We start from the raw sequence: 22,194 nt of genomic DNA, 5'->3' as shown, positions 1-22,194 counted from the left end.
TGAATAAATAAATTTTATCCATACAATAAAATGTATAGAATAGTTAAAAATGAATAAAATAGAATGTGGGTCAGTATGGATAACTCAAAAAGATAAATTGAGAGAATGAGCAGGTTGCTGAAGGCTACCCACTGCATGATTCCACTTATATAAACTTTGTAAACAAGGCCCTGGCTGGTGTAGCTCAGTGGATTGAGCACAGACCTGCGAACCAGATGATCGCGGTTCGATTCCCAGTCAGGGCACATGCCTGGGTTGCAGGCCAGTTCCCTGCAGGCCAACTCCCAGCAGGGGACGCACGAAAGGCAACCATACATTGATGTTTCTCTCCCTCTCTCCTTCCCTTCCCCTCTAAAGATAAATAAATAAAATATAAAAAAAACCTTTGTAAACTAGCAAAACAATGCTATATTTTTATATATACATCTCTAATAAAATATAACATGGAAATGATGAACACCAAATTTAAAATAACAGTTTCAAAAGCTGTGAAGGATCTGAGAAGTTACCCCACTTGCCACAGTTTCATCAATATTGATAGAAGAAACAGACTCCTGGGTTGGAGACAAAGGACTTCATTATTATTGTCATAGTAAGTATCATGAGCATTGTCATATTTGTTTTGTATTGTTTCACGTTGCCTCCAACTACCATGAAGGTGATGTGAATGGGACCAGATGGATGCCTACATACATGCACTAGGTTGCACTACAGAAGAGGTACCATGAGCTTAGGGAACCTGTATCTTTTATGATGGGCAGCAAGCCTGCCTGATCTTTGCTCCAGTGAGAGACACTGTCTCTATCTTCTGAGGCTGTTTGCTATACTGATATCCTCGGAATGATAGTGTAGAAAAAAAATTTCAGTCAGTGACTTCCTACAAGATGTGCAGAAATCAAAAGACCTATGAAGAATTTATTTCTCCCAAATGGTTATTTTGGGGGATGAAGGAAGAGAATGGGTGGGTGTAAACAGTGATCTTAATTGTCCTTTGTTTCTTAAACTGAGTTGTAGGTACACAGGTGTTTGTTATATTATTTTCTATACTTGTTTACATGTCTAAAATATTTTATAATGTAATAAAAAGAAGCCATGATATGACCTCTGTGTTTGCTCAATTCTAAGTGGCAATACTCATTTTATAAGGGCTTTTTGTTATTTGGGGATGTGACAAACACTCAGTCCCCAAACACAGCCTTATGTTCTCCTGGCTCATTTTGTTCGTAGTCTATCTTACCCTAGTGCTTTATTTGTTTATGCCAACTTTCTCCATCACAGTCTCAGTCTCTTTCTCTCTCTCTGCTTCCCTCTCCCCCCGATTCTCTCTATATATATCTATATATCTACATATCTATATATATCTATATATCTATACATCTATACATAGATCTCTCTCTCTGGAATATATATATATATACACACACACACACACACATATATATATATATATATATATATATATATATACACATATATATATATATATATATTCCAGAAGGTATCTAGCCATGTAATATGGAAAACGGAGATATTTGTTGAAGAAGAAAGAAGATACAAGAAACAATGTACATAGGACAATGGCGTAGGCACTTTGGGACCTCACATAGTTCTCCCAGTTACCATTGGCTGTCTGTCATATTTTCCTGAATCTTTTGGCAGTCTGAAATCTCTTCCCTTTCAGAATCAATTTTAGTTTTGGGAAAAGCCAGAAGTCACAGGGCACCAAATCTGTGCTATAGGGGGTCTGAGTCACCTGGGTGATTAGATGTTTCACCAAAAACCCTGTATGAGATGTGATCCACGAGCAGGAGCACTGTCATGATAAAGCTGCCAATCACCAGTTGCCCATAGCTGCCACCTTCTGAATCATCTGAATAGTTTCTGCAGAGGAAAGTTCGAGCTTAATGCAAAATTTGATGCAGATTTGTTGCTCTACTCACTCAGTCATTTTGAATGCATGGCCTTACAGCACACATGCTCACTCAATGGTGTCTTCCACCCCCACTGACTAGTACAGTGAAGTTGTCATTGTTCACTCATGCACATTCCAGTCCACTCTCCTTGGCTGCCAGGTTACATCGATGTTGGGGAAACCATTCTTGTTGTATTAACCATGGCTGGACTTTTCCCAGACAGACCTTGTATAAACAACATGCTGTTTTCCCTCTCTATGCATGTCTGTGTTGAAATTTCCCACTTCTTATGGGGATATCACCAACTTTGGATTATGGTCCACTTTAATGACCTCATCTGATTAGATCTACAAAGTCCTTGTGTTTGCATAAGGTCACAGTCACAAGTCCTAGAGGTTAGGACTTCAACATATACTTTGAGGGGACATAAATCAACCCATAACATTATATTTGTAGGATTTTTAAATGATAAAGTCACTCTCCAAGACTCTGTACCTTTCCCTGACCATTGGCTTAGTTCCACCTTGTGCCTAATAGCAAGACCGTTTGTGCTAAGTGAAGGCAGGCCTGCTGGGAGAGTCCGTTTGGTGACTGTTGTATGAAAACAGCTGTCCTTGAGCAAACTGGTCTTGCTATTTTCCAATCCCTCTCCTACTAGAGCTAGAAAGTCTATTAAATGAAGCATTCCATCCAAAGCTTTTCATATCTACCGGAGGGAACTGAACTGCACAGGTCACATTTTAAAAAATATGTAATCATTAAAATAATTGTTTTAGTTATTGATGTGACTGTTTAAAATTCCTTCTACCTGAGTCAGCCTTGGAAAATCATCTTTGTAACCTAATGCCATAATGAAGAAAGATATGTAGACTTGGATTTTATTTCTGGCATTCACTTCTGTTATCTGGGCGACCTTGGAAACATCACTTAATCTTTCTGGGCCTCAGTTTACTCAGCTGCAGAATAGGAATAGTAACACCCAGTTTATCCATCATCTTCCTAGTCTGCAGGTGACAGTATTTTGTGACTGCAGAGCACCAGGCAGAAAAGAAGGCAAAGCTGTCCCACCTGGGCCTTGGAGCTGTCCTCTCTCACCCATTCACCAATCAATCAGTTACTGACTGTCTCTTGTCCATGTTTGGAGACACACTTATAAGCCCAATCACTCTGGCAAAAAAAAAAAGCTTTTACTGTTCATCTCACGTACGATATTAATTTCCTTTCACAACTTGGCTTCCAGCTTTCCTGGAACAGCCCATCCATTACATTGAAAAGAGCAGTTTACCCCTTGGGAGTTATTTATTCACTACACTTTTAGGTTCTCGGCATTTTGTATTCAGAGCACTTTTCTAAGAAGCATACTTTGCAGATCTCATCTTACCAATTTCACTATTCCAAAAATAACTGAGACACAAGTATATTCATATATAAGTTCCTCTTTTGGTTTATGATCTAAATTTTACATTGAAAATTTCAACTCCAATAAAAACATGAGACATATTGAAGAGAGGTATAATAACTGGCAGGCCAGGAATTCATAATGATATCCAATCTAGATTCTAGCTAATATACTTTAGGATGAACTTTGTTCATTCAGTAAATATTTGACTGCCCCTCCTGTGCCAGGCATAGTTCTGGGCACAGGAGATGTGTCACTAACCCGTGTAGACATAGTCACCACCCTCATTGAGGTCACGGGTTTGCACATGGATGCCAAGTAAACAAGTCATTGACTTAACATTCAAGTTCCTGTGGAAGTGCATGCAGGGCATAGACTTTCAGGAGAAATATTTTCCTAAAGGATAAGTAGGAATTAACCAGAAAAATGTGGGACAGAGCAAGAGAAGTGTCCAAACAAAGGGAAGAGTATAGTAGACATAAGGAAGGAGGGAGGAAAAAAGAAGAAGGGTGAGAAGAGAGAGAGAATGCCTGAGGAATATTTGAAGGACTAAGAGAAAATCAGTCTGTCTGAAGTATGAAGTACACGAAGGGCTGTTATTGTCTTGAAGAGTCTTATAAATCATGCTAGGGAGGTTGGGGTTTACTCTAAAGGCAATAGAAATCCTCTGGGAGGTTTTTAAAAAGATTTTACTTATTTATCTTTAGAGGGGAAGGGAAGGAGAGAGGGAGAGAAATATCAATGTATGGTTGCCTCTCGTGCATTCCCTGCTAGGAACTGGCCTGCAACCCAGGCATGTGCCCTGACCAGGAATCGAACCTCGATCCTGTTTCACAGGCCCATGCTCAATTCACTGAGCTATACCAGTCAGGGCCTCTGGGAGGTTTTAAGTGCCCCTACCCCATTGCCATGGCCATCTCTGGAAACCCAATGTTGCCTATGTTGCTACTGAACAGCTATTTCCCTGCATCATTGGATCCCAAGTCAATGTCTTCAGAAAGAAGATGTGAGAAAGCAGCACTGAGGCCACACAACCATGCCTGACCTTGGGGTTCAGGGTGGGTAGAGGATGTGAAAGAAGGTACTGCTTTGCTTGAGGAAGTGGCTCTACCTCTACTGAAGACTCCTGAAATGGGGAATTCCCTGAAACATGGAGAAATGGGGTTCAGATGTTGAGAAGTCAAACTTTCACTATATATGGAACCCTTTTACATGCAGCCCCAAAACTATCCTACAGAATCAGGCTGTCTCTGGTAGTTTTCACAAGAATGATGTCAAGTCAGGTATGTCCTGAAGCCATTAAGTCACCCTGATCTTACCACTTTATACTCACAAAACCTATGGACCGTACTATCCAGTTTAGCACTCAATGACATCATTTTTTATGATCTGTAATATTTGCTAATTGTTCCATGTACTTGTTTCGTCTCTTGTCAAGGATTTTATATGTAACATATTTGGAATCCAGCATGTATTTAACACTTAGTACACACACTACAACTATTTGCTGTTTCTATATGAGTGGAGGTAGTCCAGCTAAGTTTGTAGCTTTCAACAAGTCCCCCCTGCCAAAAAAAATACCTGCAGGATGTCAGGAAGGTGGCTGTTCTGAATTCTTCAGCATTATATCTACAAAAATTTCTCTTTCTCTCTATTTATTTTTCTCTTTTGGGCCCCCTGTTATGTAGATGTCAACACTTCTCCTTCAGCTCCCCACCAGTTTCTCTTTTTTGTGTTTTCATGTTGGATAATAGGGGGGAAGGGAAAAGAGTTGCCAATTTCTTATATTTTTTTGTTTCTATTCTATATATTTTCAGGCAGAACCTCAACCTGACCCTCCAGTTCTCTAATCTGTTGTTCATGCTAATGCCCAACACACTGCTGAGGTTTACTAAACAGCATTATTTTTAAAATCGGGGATTTCACGTAGTTCATTTTTGTAACTGTAACCTGCTTACTTTTAACAATGTCTTTCTATCCATATGTCTTTGAGGATACTCACTTTACTTATTTTAAAGTCTTATTCCTTCTGTTTATTAATTCTGCTATATCTGGTAAAGGTCATTCAGTTTGATATCTCTCCTAACTTCCTTCTGCAGACCTGATGTTATTCTCGCCTGTGAGCTCCCTGCCGCATCAGCTATCTAGGGTAGTGCTACTGAGAACCGCAGAGGGGAGAGGTTCGATGTGAGAAGGGAGGATAGACAGGAGATTAGAATAGAAACCCCTTTAGGGTAGGGGGCCTCGGAGTTGCCCACACCCTTTTCACCCCTTTCAGCAATCTAGTCTTCGTCCTCCCATCTAATTTTATCTTCATATCACCGCCCCCTCTTCCTGCTTCCTTGTAATCTCCTGGCCCCACCTTGTGAAGGGGGCGGTGGGGAAGGAGAGATGCTCAGAGTCGGCAGGCCAACTGAGCAGGGTCATTTTTCTGCCTTCCAACTGGCCTCCACAGACATTACCCCACAGAGTCCAGCCAGCCCCTCACAATGGCGATGAGGCAGGGCAGGTGGCATCCGTCTAGGCCAAATAGTGGGAGGCCAAAAAGCACAACAAAAGGCTCTCAACCAACCTAGTTCCTATCCATGACCTCTTAAACTGTGGGCCACCGTTTGCCTCTGTCTCCGAGAGCTAACCACCTTCTGTCTCTCCGGAGTTGCTCAGATTTTTGCATCAGGACCTTGGCCCGCTGACGGCCCTCAGTCTGCAGGCCTCTCCAGGAGAGGATCTGAGAGAGAGTGAGGAGCCCATGCTGAGTCTGCTCATCTCCTGTATGTGATTCCTTTTTTCTGCTTTACCTTACCTGTCTTTTTCTATCTCCCACTCACACTAGTCTCCCATGAAGGCTCTGAAGAAGGAAAAATAATTATTTTACAGTTTGAGGCAGAAGTCAGGATTGCCTCCCTGGATTTTATTTCTATGCTGAGTGATTGCACTGCAGGCAGGTCTCTTCTATGACTGTTTTGAGACCTCCTTAATTAATGCTCTGGAGCTGGAAAACCACTAGATAATTATGGCTGTGACTGTGAGGCTTATAATCTGATGCTTATCAGCTATTTATTTCTGAGTTGGTATTTACTGTCATGCTAGTGGCATTTATAATTCAAAGTAAGTATCTGACAGGATATAAATATCACCTAAAGGAAACTGCTTTCTGAATGAGTCAAAACTGATTATCTGCAAACACGTTCCCCTTCAAAATCTTCAAGAAAAATTACGGATACAATAGAAGAGACTTCAAGAAAGGTCATGTTTATCGACAAAACCATTACTAATTATAGAGTGAACATGGTAGAGGAGATTAATATATATTATACTCTTCTTTTACACTCAGATTGGATGTTCCTCTTTATTTTTAATGTATCACATTTAGTTTATCAAATACAATTTACTTCCAATAGTATTTTGTATTGGTTTCAGTTCTACAGCATAAGGATTAGGGCAATCATACCTTACAAAGTTTTCCCCTCAATATTTCCAGTACCCACCTGGCACCATACCTATTTATCATAATATTATTTACTGTTCTGTATGTTGGACTTTACATCACTATGACTATTCTGTAACTTCCAATTTTCACTTCTTCATCCCTTCATCTTTTTTACCCAGTCTCCCAAGTCCACTCTCCCCTGGCAACCACCAATCTGCTCTGTCTATGAATCTGTTTCAATTTTATTTGTTTGTTTACATTGTCCTTTAGACTTCACATATAAGTGAAATCATATGGTATTTGTCTCTCTTTGTGTGACTTATTTCATTTACCACAGTATCCTCTAGGTCCATCCATGCTGTAGCAAATGGTAAAATTTTCATTCTTTTTTTTGTGACTGAGTAATATTCCATTGTATATACGTTCCACCACTTTTTAAAAAGATTTTATTTGTTTATTTTTAGAGAGAGGGGAAAGGAAGGAGAAAGAAAGGGAGAGAAACATCAATGTGTGGTTGCCTCTGGTGCGCATCCTACTGGGGACCTGGCCAGCAATCCAGGCATGTGCCCTGAGTGGGAATAAAACTGGTGACCCTTTGGTTTGCAGGCCCATGTTCAATTCACTAAGCTACACTAGCCAGGGCCTGTACCACCACTTTTTTTATCCACTTGTCTACTAATGGGGAGTTGGGTTGTTTTCATAGCTCGGTTATTGTAAATAACACTGAAATAAACATAGGGGCGAATTTATTTTTTTTAAATTAGTGATTTGTGTTTCTTCAGATAAATACCCAGAATTAGAATCCCTGGGTCACAAAGCAATTCCATTTTTTTATTTTTTTCGGGAACCTCCTTACTATTTTCCATAGTGGCTGCACCAATATGCATTCCTTCCAACAGTGGACAAGGGTTACCTTTTCTCCACATCTTCATCAATACTGGTCATTTGTGGGTGATAGCCATTCTAACAGGTGTGAGTTAATATCTCATTGTGGTTTGAATTTGCAATTTTCACGTATCAGTTCTAATAGTTTTTGATGGAATCTTTAGGGTTTTCTATCATGGGTGTCCAACCTTTTGGCATCTCTGGGCCACATTGGAAGAAGAGTTGTCTTGGGCCACACATTAAATATATAAACACTAATGAAAACTGCTGAGCCCCAGAAAGGTTTTATGTAAACTTATGATTTTGTGTTGGGCCACACTCATAGTTATTTTGGGCTGCATGCAGCCCACAGGCCGTGGGTTGGACACCCTTGGCAGTATCATGTCATCTGCAGATAATGACAGTTTTACTTCTTCCTTTCTAATTTGGACACCTTTTATTTCTTCTTGTCTGATCGCTGTGCCTAGGACTTCCAGTACTATGTTGAATAAGAGTGGTGAAAGCAAACATCCCTTTCTTATTCCTCATCTTAAGGGAAACACTTTTAGTTTTTCTCCATTGAGCATGATGCTAGCAGTGGGTTGGTCATATATGGCTTTTATTGTGTGTAGGTATGTTCCCTCTATTCCCACTTTGCTGAGAGTTTTTATCAGATATTAATGTTGGATTTCTCCAAATGCTTTTTCTGCATTTATTAATATGATTATACAATTTTCATTTTGTTTATTTTTCATTATGTGGTGTTTAACTTTTTAAAATTTTTATTTAGTCATTATGTGGTGTTTTACACCAGTTTATTTACAAATATTGTACCAACCTTGAATCACAGAAATAAATTCCACTTGACCATGGTGTATGACTTTTTAAATGTATTGCTGGATCCAGTTTGCTAATATTTTATTAAGGATTTTTAAGGCTTTTATTTTATTATTTACTTTTTGAGAGATGGAAAGGGAGGGATAAAAAGAAGATGAGAAACATTAATGTGAGAGAGAAACATTGATTGGTTGCTTCTCGTATGCACCCTAACTGGGGATGAAGCCCATGAACCAGGCACGTTCCCTGACTGGGAATCAAACTGGGGCCTGTTACGGGATGATGCTCGACCAACTAAGCCACAAGGCTCAGGGCTATTGAAGATTTTACTGTCTATGTTCATCAGGAATATTGGCCTATAATTTTCTTTCTTTGTAGCGTCTTTATCTGATTTTTGAATTGGGATAATACTGGCTTTGTAAAATGAGCTTGGGGGTCTACCCTCCTCTTAAATTTTTTGGAATATTTTGAGGATAGGTGACAGTTCTTCTTTGAAAGAAGATATTCACCTGTGAAGCCATTTAATTCAGACCTTTTACTGGCTGAGAGTTTTTGATTACTGTTTTGATTTAATTAGTTTTAATCAGTCTATTCAGATTTTTTTCTTCTTGATTCAGTTTGAAAAATTTATGTTTCTAAGAATTTATCCATTTCTTCTAGATGGCCCAATTTTTTGGCATATGGTTGTTTGTAATACTTTCTTATAATCCTTTGCATTTCTGTGGTGTTAGATGTCACTTCTCTTTCATTTCTGATTTTGTTTATTTGGGTCTTCTCTCTCCCCACCCCACCACTCCTCAAGAGCCTGCTTAAAGCTTTATCAATCTTGTTACTCTTTTCTAAGAGCCAGCTCTTGGTTTCATTGATTTTTTTATTGTCGTTTTAGACTCTTCCCTTTATTTTCATGCTGATCTTTATTATTTCCTTTCTTCTACTCACTTTTGGTTTTATTCTGGTGTTATTTTCCTTTATTTCCTTTAGGTATAAGGTTAGATTGTCTATTTGAGATTTTTCTTGCTTCTTGAGGCAGGCCTGTATTGCTATGAATTTCCCTCTTAGGACTGCTCTCATTGTGTCCCATAGATTTTGGGTTGTTGTGTGGTTCATTTTCATTTGTCTCAAGGTAAGTTTTGATTTCTCCCTTGATCTCACTATTTACCAATTCATTGTTCAGTCATATGCTATTATGACTTTATTTTTCCATGTGTTTTTGTGTTTTTCAGTTTCTTTCCTGTAATTGATTTCTATTTTCATGCCATTGTGTTCAGAGAAGATGCTCGATATGATTTCAATCTGTCCTAGAAAATGTTCCAAGTGCACTTGAAAAGAATGCATATTCTACTTCTTTGGAGTGAAAATTCTGAAGATATCAGTTAATTCATCTGATCTAGTGTGTCATTTAAGGCCACTATTTTTTTGTTAATTTTCTGTTTGGCAGATCTATTCATTGATGTGGATGGAATTTTAAAATCCCCTACTATGGCTGTATTTCTGTCAATCTCCCCCTTTATACCCATAAAAATTTGCTTTATATGTTTAGGTGCTCCTATGTTGTTGCATAAGTATTTACAAGGGTTATAAACATTTTGGATTGCTCCCTTTAATGATTAAGTAATGTCCTTCTTTGTCTCTTACAGCCTTTTTAAAAGTCTATTTTATCTGACACAAGTATTGCTACCCCAGCTTTTTAAAAAATGTGCATTTGCATGAAACATATTTTTCCAAACCCTTACTTCCAGTCTGTGCATATCTTTTGTTCTAAAGTGTGTCTGTCATAGAAAGCATATAGAAAGCAAAGTCTTGTTTTCTTACTCATTCAGCTACCCTATATTTTTCTCAAAACATTTAAAGTAACTATTGATAGGTGCTTTTTTATTTCTTATAATTATGTTGACTGCTCTTCTTGTTCTTCTTGTTCTTCTTGTTCTTGTTCTTCTTGATCTTCTTCTTCTTCTTCTCCTTCTTCTCTTCCTCCTCCTCCTCCTCCTCCTCCTTCATGAAGACCCTTTAACATTTCTTGTAATAGTGGTTTGATGGTGATGAACTCCTTTAGCTTTTTCTAGTCTGAGAAGCTCTTTATTTCTGCTCCGATTTTAAATGATACCATTGTTGGGTAGAGTAGTTTTAATTGTTGGTCCTCGCTTTTCATCACTTAAATATTTAGTGCCAATTCCTTCTATGCTACAAGGTTTCTGTTGAGAAATCAGCTGACAGTCTTATGGGAGGTCTCTTCTAGATAAGCGTCTTTTTCCTGCTTTTAACATTCTCTCTTTGTCTTTAACCTTTGCCATTTTAATTATGATGTGTGGGTATCTTTAAGTTCATCTTGCTTGGGACTCTCTGTGCTTCCTGGACATGTATGTCTTTTTCCTTCACCAGGTTAGGGAAGTTTTCAGCCATTATTTCTTCAAATAGTTTCTCTTTTACTATTTTTATTTTTTAAAGATTTTATTTATTTATTTTTAGAGAGAGGGGAAGGGAGGGAGAATGAAAAGAAGAGATGTATCAATGTGTGGTTGTTAAGGACCATTTTGTGCAGTTTTGGAGACTGTAGCCCCATGTGAGCAAGGCCTTGCCTGTAAGTCTCTACCAGAAAACTAGGAATGCTGGTGGCAGGCACAACCTGATACTAACACCAAGGATTCCCATGGGAAATCAGGCTTGAAGTATTCATTGTATCCTTTGAAGCTTGCTTTGCTTTGCTATAGCCCTGTTGGTGTAAACCAGATATTTAAGTTCAAAGCATAAGGAGTGAACTCCTTATTTTAGGAAATATGCCTTAACAACCATCTGACGCCAGCATGTCTAGCAGACCCTGACCTGAGGCAAATCTCTGTTTCTTCAGTTGTCATCTGTAGATGATATCAGTTTTTTATAACTAGCGTTTGTACACTGATTGATGAGCTATGCACATTTGTTGGATATTCCTTGCACTTACCAATCCCAATAAAAGCTGTTTTAGAGAAGGGCTTGGGGCATTATCCACTAGAGTGAATTGCCACCTCTTTCCTACTGGAACAACGGATTGTGTCTGGGACGACTCATTCTCATGTGAGGTGGTTGGGAGAGCTCTGTGGGACAGGGCATTCCACATGTGGTTGCCTCTCACAGGCCTCCAACCAGGGACCCAGCCCACAATCCAGGCATGTGCCCTGACTAGAAATCAAACTGGCAACTCTTTGGTTCACAGGCTGGCACTTAATCCGCTGATCCACACCAGCTAGGGCTCTTCAAACAGTTTCTTGATATCTTGATCTTTCCCTTCTCCTTCTGGTACTCTTATAATGTGGATGTCATTGTGCTTGATATGGTCCCAAAAGTCCCTGAGACTCTCCTCATTTTTAAAATCTGTTTTCTTTTGCCCTGGCTGGTGTAGCTCAGTGGATTGAGCACAGGCCTGCGAACCAGAGGATCATGGTTCAATTCCCAGTCAGGGCACATGCCTGGGTTGCAGGCTGGTTCCCTGCCGGCCAACTCCCAGCAGGGGACACACAAAAGGCAACCATACATTGATGTTTCTCTCCCTCTCCCCTTCCCCTCTCCCCTTCCCCTCTAAAGGTAAATAAATAAATTTTAAAAAATCTGTTTTCTTTTTACTGCTCTGATTGTGTGTTTTCTTCTACATTGTTTTCCAAATTGCGCATTTGATCTCTGTTTCATCTAGCCTGTTGTTGATTCCTTCTAATATAGTCTTCATATTGGATATTATATTCTTCATTTCTGACTGGTTCTTTTTAGTGGCTTATATGGTTTTTTTTCTTGCTCTTTGTTGAAGTTCTTACTAAATACCTTGAGTGTTGTTATAACTATTGTTTTGAACTCTGTATCTGGTAGTTTACTTGCTTCCATTTCATTTAGTGTTATTTTTTCCTGAAGATTTTTTTCTTTTTCATTTGGAACATGTTTCTTTGTCTCCTCATTTTGCCTGCGGGTAGTGTCAGAGAGGGACTCATCACAGGGTCCCTAGTGGCATTCCCTTCAGCACACCCTAGTCTGTCCTCCCATGACTCCAGACTACTGTGACCTGCCATTCCTCTGCCAGAGCCTCAGTGGCCAAAAATGAGATTTTGTGCATTGGCTCTTTAAGAGCCAATGGGTTTCTAGTTTACTCCCGTTTCTACCTGGCAGACAGAATCCCTGCTGATTTTCATAGCCAGATATCATGTGGGTGCCTCTCCTGGGTCTGATGCTCCAGGCTAGGGAGCCTGCCATGAGGTTGAGACCCTACATTCCTCAAGGGGGTGCTTTGTAGCTGAAATATCCCTCCATATTCTCAGCTGCCACATGTGGGTGTGGGCCCATCACTTTTCATGTCTCTACACTTCCTACCAGTCTCAATGTGGCTTCTGTAAGTCCTTGGTTATAAGATTTTTGTTCAGCTAATCTTCAGTTGGTTGTTCAGGTTGATTATTATATAATTTAGCCATAATTCCAGTTGAGAACTGGAAGGACGTGAGTATAACTTCCACCTATTTCTCCACCATCTTCTTCCTGTATCTTGGATGTTCCTCTTGAAATAGGGATAGGTAGAAGGTTGCAACACCCCAGTTTTCCTCCCTGCCACATCTTGGTCCCTTATCACCTGTGTCTCAGTATGTATAGCTGTCTTCCAACAAATGCCCTAGAAACCCTTCCCATAGGACTTTTGGAGGGGTTGATCTAGGAATCTAACCAGCATCTAAATCCCAGCATGTGTTAGAGGAGCTTCCTCTACTCCACTCCCCTGAGTTTTGTGGGAGGGAGGGCTGCCTGTGGATGCCAAAGAGGCCAGATACATGATGCATGCTCAGATGGCTGGATGCTCCCACGTGGCCTTTTCAATGGTGATTAATGGTACAAAGATGAAGGGAGACTTTAGAAGGTCCTGGCAACGGTGACACCACTGGAGTCTATGGCAGTAGCATCCAGGAGTGACCACAGTTAATGGCAGTGGAAGTGGTGGTGCCCGGCGAAACATTAGGTGGTCCCCTAATCAAACTATTCCTGTGGCATGGCTGTGCTATAAATTTTTCCTTTTTTTTAATCCCTAAAAGTAGTTTATATTTGTCTTCATTTTCTTTTTAAATTGTCCTCCACTCATCCATCCTTCTCCCTTTTGGCAAGCATAAGTTCTATCTATCTATCTATCTATCTATCTATCTATCTATATGGGTTTGTTTCTGTTTTGTTTTGTTTATTTGCTTTTTAAAGATTCCATGAACAAGTGAAATCATAATGGTATTTGTCTTTCTCTGACTTATTTCACTTAACATGATACCACATAGGTCTGACAATGTTGTCACAAATGGCAAGATTTCATTCTTATTTTTATTGCTGAGTGATATTCCATTGTATATCCATGCACCACATTTTCATCCACTCATCTGTTGATGGACACATAGGTTGCTTCCATATCTTGGCTATTGTAAATGATGCTGCAGTGAACATAGGGGTGCATTTATCCTTTTTAATTAGTATTTCTGTTTTCTTTGGGTAAATAAATACCCAGAAGTGGTATTGCTGGGTAGTATGGCAGCTCCATTTCTAATTTTTTGGAGGAATTTCCATACTGTTTTCCAGCTGTTGCTATAATTTCCTGCAGTTTAGTTTCCTTTGATTTCTAGTCATAGTCTGAGTGTGGTAACTCAGATTTGTGAGATACCCAAATCCTACTAATCCAGACCCGTAACTGGAATGTGGTCAGCCTCTAACACCCCAGAAAATCACTTTTCTGTTTGAATTAGCAGGTTGATATCTGTTGCTTGGAGGTAAATATCTTGCTAGGCCCAACATTCTCTTTCCTTCTCTGTCTACTCCACTGATATACCACAACTATCTTGGAGCCTCACTGCCCACAGACCTCAAACCACCTCTTAACTCCCAGACTTCACCCTGTTGCCCCTTTCCTTATCTCCCACTTTTTATCTCTTCGTTACCCAGGTAAACATTGCCTTTCTCTTAGAAAGCTATAACTCTTCCATTCTAGTGAAGATAGCATAGAGAGAAGGGGGGACAAATACAGGATTCCTTTTTGCAAATATTGAAGAGGCTGAAACAAAGCCATGGGCATTTACATGTTAAATTTTGGGGAGCATACACAAGCTTCCAGTTAGGTTAATTAAACGAGTGTGAGTCACTTTGTCCACAAAGGGCAGAAGCAGTCATTCATTCCTGTTTGCAATGGCTTATCTTCACTGCTGTGACGTGGGCATCCAGAAATACCAGTTCTCAGGATTAATGCTGTCCTAGAGTGACATACAGGCTAGTTGCTCAGGTCTCCAAGCTGTCCTGTGACTGGCACAAAAAAGGAACTTAGCACTGATGAAAAGAAAGTACAAAAGTGAGGAAGATTGACCCTTTTGGTCCACAGGGAGTCAGAACACAATAATGGTTGGTGGGTAGCCGTGGCTCCGTGAAACAAGAAAGAAAATCTGCCCACTTCTCAGTTTTACTTAGTGTCAACCTTGCTTGCTTGACCTGACAGACAAATGGATGCCTGGACAATGCACGAGGGAAAACAAAAATGAAAAACCTCTTGCTTCAGTTTTCAGTAATTGTCAGGGAGTCATACGTGGTTAAACAATCTGACTGTGGAAGTATGACTATGATACTTTAAAATTACTTTTACTCTTGTTGATTAAAGAGGTGCTCTTGTGGGAGGGAGAGGGGTGTAGTACAAATATCCTAAGGAAACATTGTCAGGAATCTGAGTTATGTTCCTGACTTTTCTTCAAACTAGTTACATGATTTTGGACAAGTAATTTATTTCACTGGCTCTCAGTTTTCCCTCCTGTTACGTGAGAAGCGATTGGGTGATTTAAAAGATCCTGTGAGCTGTTAAGTTTAAATACAGTTCCCTCTTTTGTGGTTTCAAGGGGTAAATGTTTCTTTTAATGTTGGGAAAAAAAAGAACAGAAAAAATCTCAAATGCAAACCCAGTAACAATTCTGTAGCTAAGTAGACTTGACAAACAAAATCCTTCATCCTCTACCATTAGCACTATTAAAATTCTATAGCAAAACCTTGAAAAGAGGGAGACAGATCTCCAGTACCTGAGATCACCCATCACGGCTCCGGTTCAGAAGGAAGGAACAAAACCTACGTCCTGAGGTGCAGAAGAAGAAGGGCTGTTTGCCAGCAGCACGGCCTCCAATCGCCGGAAGAGCTCAATTACAGAAGAAGAAGAGCTTGATGGGCCGAGAGCATTCCCGAAAGATTTGAAAGATAAAAAGGATGGGAAAAGCAGAGACATAAAATATACAGAAAAAAGGAGCAACAAGAGAGGGGTAGAAATCAGAGGTGGCGGCTGCCAAAGGGAAGGCTGAGAATAATAAGAACAATGAGCCCCAGGTAAGAACCTGCTTCAAACTCTGGTTCACATCAGCCTATAAACACATGTACACAATCCTGAAGTACTAAAAATATGGGGTGACCTTTTCAACACATGTGCTGGAACAATTGGACATCATATGCAAAAACAAAAAAAATCTAGTCAGGAACCTTATATCTTTTACAAAAATGAACTCAAAGTGGATCATAAGCTTTAACGTAAAATTCAAATCTATAAAACTTCCAAAAGAAAACATAGGGGAAAATCTAAGCGCCCTTAGATTTGGTGGCAACTTTTTCTTTTTATATATATTTTAAAAGACTTTGTCTATTTTTTAGAGAGTGGGTAAAGGAGGGAGAAAGAGAGGGAGAGAGACATCAATGTGTGGCTGCCTCTCACATGCCCTCAACTGGGGACCTGGACTGCAACCCAGCCATGTGCCCTGACTGGGAATCTAACCAGCAACTTTTTGGCAGGACCATGCCTAACCCACTGAGTCACAGCAGTCAGGGTAGTGACAGCTTCTTAGACACAGTATCAAAGGCATGGCCCATGAAAAAAATCTTAAGTAGTGCTTCATTAAATTTTTAAATGTCTCCTCTGTGAGGGGGAAAAAAACCAGTATTAAGAGAACAAAAAGACAAGCCACAGACAAGGAGAAAATATTTGCAAAACTTGTATCTGATGAAAGATTGGTATCCAAAATCTATAAAGGACCCTCAAAAGTCAGGAGTAAGGAAACAAACAATGCAACTAAAAAATGGACAAAAAATTTGAATGGACGCCTCACCAAAGAAGATGTATGGCTGGCAAATGAGCACATGAACAGATCGATGCTCAACAGCATGTCATCGGAAAATTGCAAACTAAAACAATGAGATACTGCTCTACACATACCGGAATGGCTAAAGTCTAAAGCACTGACCAAACCAGGTGCAGCTGAGGATGTGGAACAGGGACTCACATTCAGTGCTGCTGGGAATGCAAAATGGTACAGTCACTGTACAAGGCAAGTTTGATAGCTCCTTATAAAACTAAACATACTCTTACCATAAGACCCAGGAATTCAGCTCCTTGGTATTTACCTTGGTGAGTTGAAAACATAAATCCACACAAAAATCTGCACACAATGTTTACAGCAGATTTATTCCCCTTTCTTTCTGCCTATCCAAGTTTTGTTTATTTATTAATACCTTTTCAAGCCTCATTTCCTCCAACAAAGCTATCTTAGGGATGAGTGAGTTCTCAAAACCCTGTAGTACTTGGCGAAATGCTGCCTAATAAAAATACAATATGAATCAGACATGCTTTTAAATTTTCATTTAAAAAGTAGAAGAGGTAAAGTGAACTTTATTAATATATTTATTTAACCTAATACATCCAGTATATAATACATAATCAATAAAAGTATTAATGATACATTTTTTGCTATTTTTATACTGTCTTAAAATCTGGTGAGTGTTGTACATTTACAGTACATCTCATTTGGACTAGCTGCATTTCGAGTGTTCCAAAGCTCCATGTGGAGAGTGGCTGCCATATTGGACAGCACATACCTACCGAATCCATTATATAACTTTGCACAAGGTTATCAGGTCCAGGCAGGAGAAGATGGGTCCTCCACAAAATCAGACCCATAACTGGAGTATGGTCAGCCTGTAACACCCTTATGACATGTTGATGCTCCATTTTCAGAGCCACAGAGAAAGATGTGGGAGGTGACTGCCGTGAACGTTTGTATTCCCCTCCACCCTCGTTCATAATCCCTAGTGTGATAGTATTTGGAGAGAGGGCCTTTGGAAAGCACTTAGATTACAAGATTGGAGCACTCATGAGGAGAGTAGTGCCCTTTATAAGCTTAAGAGACGAGAGAGAGCTTGCTTTTCTCCCTGCGCTGTGGGCCGGTGCAGACACAGATAGAAGGCACTGTCTATGAGCCAGGAAGTCAGTTCTCACCCAATGCCCAACTTGCTGACACTTTGATCCAGGACTTTCCAGCCTCTAGAACTGAGTTAAGAAATATTTTTTAAGACCCCCCAGACTATGGTATTGTTATAACAGCCTGGGCTGGCTGAGACAGTAGCCAGCCAACCAGGTAATGTGGCATTGAAATGATTCTCTCCTCAACAAGCACCAGTCCAGTTCAGTAAGAGGACATCAGAGGCTACTTCTCTGCCTCAGTGTACAGAGAACACAGGAAGAATATATACAGGACCAGGAGAACTGAGGCTATCACATCACAGCCTTAAATTCTACCAAACCAGTAATGCATATAGGTAGAAGTTACCGTTGTTCATGAGAACTGGCGAGGCTTTTTGAATCTGGATCCAAGAGGCTGGTACAACTGGTTCTAGATACACAACTGCTGGTTGATATTAATAAAGCCAAAGATTGTTCCTTGGTCATAGAGAAGTATATGTCTTAAAAGATAATTGCCTCAGTTTAATGAACAAAATAAGGAATTATTTCCAGGGAAACATTTCACATTCAAAAAGCCATGGCAAACAATGAATTCTGTTACTGAAAGTCTCAGAGAAAACATCTTGTTGCAGGGTGGGTAGATTTTTACTTAAAGGCTCCTTATCACCATCTAGCTCAAATACAAACATCTGATTATTGCCGCCACCTGTCTGTACAAAAGTATTCTCATTTCCAACAAACCTGCTTTTGTGCCCCTTGTCCTAGTCAAAAAGGTGATTTCCTTCCAGTTTTGCTCCAGCCCTGTGGTTTTTAGAACACCTTGTGTTCCACAGTGTGCCACAGTGCAAATCCACCCCTCTTCAAAGGAGGGAAATGAAATGAAACATGATCTTCTCTAACTTGCATCTTTCATTGTTATTTTCATTATTCTTCTTCAAACCAATCACTCCATTCTTTAGTGATGGTTTTTTAATGGCAACTTCCTATTTACATTACTGTCTGCCTGGAAGGCCTGCGTGACTTTCTCGGGTGCTGAGCTCAGCTAATTAGCATGACACATGCTTGGCTAAATAGCTCTCCGGGGCAGCAGTTTGGTATGGGAGATGCAGTGGCTGACAGGAAAGATTAGGAGGGAAGGCTCTCCCACTGCAGCTTCCTTCCTTTAAAATTTAGAATAGCTTTTCTCCTCCAAGCTGAAGAAAAATAATGGCAAATACAACATTTGAAGAGAAAAGGGAAAAAAAGATTAAAATTCCACAATTAGAATTGTTTTTTGTAAACCAAATTCTTTGTTGCACTAAAGAGGGGTAGGTGGGAAATGGCCCCTTCAGGGGACGAGCCCTCTCAAGGACTAGCTCAGGTTACAGGAAACTGCTCATGGGCCAAGTGTCTGCTCTTGGACTTACAGACCTTTATTTTCCAGCATCCTCTAGTGAGTTTGGGTTTGGTGATAGAGGCAAAATTGCTTGACATGAGAGAGTAACCAAAATTTAGAGAGTGAGAAGAAGCTACCATCTGTGGCGGGTGATGGCCAAGAAGACGGTGATAAGCCAGGGCCCCCAGAATCGTACCACCACCTTGAAATTTCCCCAGGTGGGGAATAGCTGGTAAGTTGTTATGACAGCGTTGCCTAGATTCCTGATTTAATCAGAAATGATGTTCTGCACTTTCCTTACATTACTCTAAACCTTCAGGAAAATTTTGTTACATCCAACAGCACCATGTTCACGGTATTGGAGGGAGGGGCTGCTAGTGTTCAACGTGGGGCAAAAGGGACGGAGAAGAGAGGAGGCTGTCAATGGGCAGAGTCAGGACTGGGACGGATGGGTCAGCAAAGTGCCATCTCTGGAGAAATCAACAGAAATACTGATGGGAGGGAGAGAACAGCAATTTCCCACATTAAATGGGTTCCACTGTCTTGTCTGGATATCAGAGAGAGTCTCAGAATGCTATCAGAGTTGAGAATATCTGGTTCATATTATTGCTCACTGGCATTAAAATACTTGAATTGTCTGTCAGTCCCATGGTTCCCAACTTCATTCCTCAGACTAGAAAAATTTTAGGGACTGCTGAGATAACCAACTTTTTATTGTGTTATGCAAAGATATTTTAAAAACTAATTATCACCATTGTTTAAAAACTGCCCCTCCCACTCATCTGTAATGGAATGGCTGCATGTTCGGCCACTCTGCTCACCTCAGGACACTCGGCCTGAAGGTTATAGGAGGACACGACAGGGTGAGAGGGTTGTGCTGCCACAGGAGAGCAGCCCCTTAGGCTGTAGTGCGTACTGGAGACGGAGCCCTTGGTCAGCACACACGGTTGGGAGATGACTGGGAGGGTGATAGGCACATTGGTCCCTCCAGCTTAGAACTTACCTGAAGTCACCAGCTCCCTGAGTTCTCATCCTAAGTGAGAGTTAGAGAGGGAGGCATAGCATGGTATCCCAATAATCAGTTCCTGAATTCCCGGGCGCGGCTGGGGTGGGGGGGAGGTGGGGACTCCGGGCATTGCAGGAGATGCATACATAGACGTTTGTATGGAAAGAACATCCAGAGACAGGTAGGTACAACGGGGAGTCTTATATTTTCTCTGTGCCCCAGAGGGTACCAGATTAAAGAAAAAAATCTACTTATGCCTTTCTTACGTTGTATAATCAGAGTACATGTGTCAAATGGATAGCTGCTGGAAGTCATTTCCTCCCCTGTCTCACCTCAATTCTTGTTAGAAATAGGTCTAGAATTTCCACACAACTATCCGTCTTTTAAAAAATCAAAATCTCAATAGATCAGGGGATGGCTACAATGCCAATGTCTTTGGCCAGGTCTTCTGGCTTCTCTGAGCAAAGACGTGTGACAATGGTACAGAAACACAGGAAGGGACTATGAATGCACAGAGGTCTGCAGCTTGCGTCCATTCTCACACATTCCCATTTTAGATTCCGAGCAGCTCCCTCTTCCCGATGCGCTATGAAATACAGGCGTCTGGATGAATCATCCACATGAAATGAGTTTCTTTCCCCTCTGGAGATTAGGAAGAGAGTTGCGGTCCTTTCCCCGCGTGACCCTAGAAATCAAGACTTTCCCCGATAAAGGCCCAGTCGGTGGTCAGGACCCGCAGACCGTGGGGGGCAACCAGACAGAGCCTCATAAAGCCCAGAAATGCCAGCGACCAGGCCGGGGGGAGGCACCGAAGGGAGCGGAGTTGTTCCCAAGGCTGGCTGCGGAGAGCCCGCAGCTCTGGCTGGGCAGTAATTGCTCTGAATGAGAAAGAACTACGGGCCCCGGTCCCTGAGGTCTCCCGAGGTCAATTCCCAAAGGACCGAAAGCGGCGACGGGGCTCTGAGATCTGCAAAGTGCCTGGAAGTCGAGCGAGGGCAGCGAGTTTCTTACCTGGCCGGGCTGGCTGGTGTAGTTGAAGGCGTAGATGGTCTCGGTGCTGAGGTTCACCACCCCGCTGTAGACGTGATCGAAATCGGCGCCCCTGGCAGGGTCGTGGGGGTCGCGCCGCTGAGCCTGGGGCTGCGCGGGGCCCCGGGGAGCCGCCGCCCGCAGGAGCCAGGGCAGCGCGCACAGCAGCGCGAGCCGCGGGGGTCGCCGCATGGTGGGCGCCGCGCCGGCCGCAGGCAGAGCCGCCCCGGGAGAGGGCGAGCGCAGAGCCGGTCCTTCCGAAGCCCCCCGCCGACTCGGGAGCCGGCCTCCGCGCAACCCCTTCCACAAGCCCCGCGGGCGAGTGCTGACAACGCACTTGCGAAGGGTGGATCAAATATAGACGCCACCACAGGGGGTCTCCGCGGGGGGGTGGGGGGGTGGTCACTGGCTGGGAGCGAGGGGGCCCAGGGGTACCCAGGCCGTGAGCAGTAGCGTTGCTCTCGGGCTTCTAAGTCCGTTTCCGAGTGTCCAACTCACCTAGCCAACATTTCAACAGACTGTTTCCCCATCAACCTTAAAAAAAAAAGCGACGGAGACATTAGAAATATTCACTAGTCTTGAAAGGTCAACCTGATCAGCCATTGAGCAGGAAATTCAATCTTTTTAAAATAAATGTGCAACTGGGCTGCAAGCCTAGAAATAGACAGCAACAGAGCTTGTCCTCCAGTCGGCTCTCTGAATGATGGTTATTAACTATTAATTCTTTCTTCTCTAATAGAACACCTTTTCCAAACACCTGTTTTATTTCCTTGTCACCTGCTATTTTCCAAGAAGAGCCTCACGTCATCGTTCTCTCTCTCTTTCTCTCTCTCTCTCTCCTCCTCCCTCACCAAACGTGTATGCAAACATGTACGGTCATAAAAAAATAGATGTGGTTAAGAGGACAGATTTGAACACGGCCTGAAGTCTGGTCCCGGAAGTTATCCAAGAAGATTCAGAGTAACTGGGTATATGCAGAGAGCATTTCTTTCCACCCAATCTCTTGCCTAATTTACACTCTGTAATGACTTCTCGGATTCTGAAAGATTCCCTAGGATTCTGAATTGTTTTTCAAAAAACAGACACACTCCAGTATTAAAAAGAAATTTTCT

At 41.4% G+C, this 22,194-nt stretch overlaps 1 protein-coding gene across 2 annotated transcripts in view; it reads right to left on the bottom strand.

Moving 5' to 3' along the window:
- Window positions 1–21,948, bottom strand: part of SIDT1 (SID1 transmembrane family member 1) — a 97,997-nt gene extending 76,049 nt beyond the window's left edge. Inside the window, exon 1 of one of the 2 annotated variants that reach the window (XM_037057387.1) lies at window positions 21,065–21,948. In XM_037057387.1, coding sequence (XP_036913282.1) covers window positions 21,065–21,274 — 210 coding nt within the window. In that variant the 5' untranslated portion in view covers window positions 21,275–21,948. The remainder of the gene's footprint in view (window positions 1–21,064) is intronic. The other variant, XM_037057386.1, reaches the window with a different exon arrangement.
- Window positions 21,949–22,194: the final 246 nt, after the last annotated feature.

This window comes from Sturnira hondurensis, unplaced genomic scaffold (genome assembly GCF_014824575.4).
Source record: "Sturnira hondurensis isolate 20B ecotype Veracruz unplaced genomic scaffold, ASM1482457v3 Scaffold0009719, whole genome shotgun sequence".
NCBI lineage: Eukaryota > Metazoa > Chordata > Mammalia > Chiroptera > Phyllostomidae > Sturnira > Sturnira hondurensis.
The sequence above is the reverse complement of the archived record's forward strand: the minus strand, read 5'-3'. Positions and strand labels throughout refer to the sequence as shown.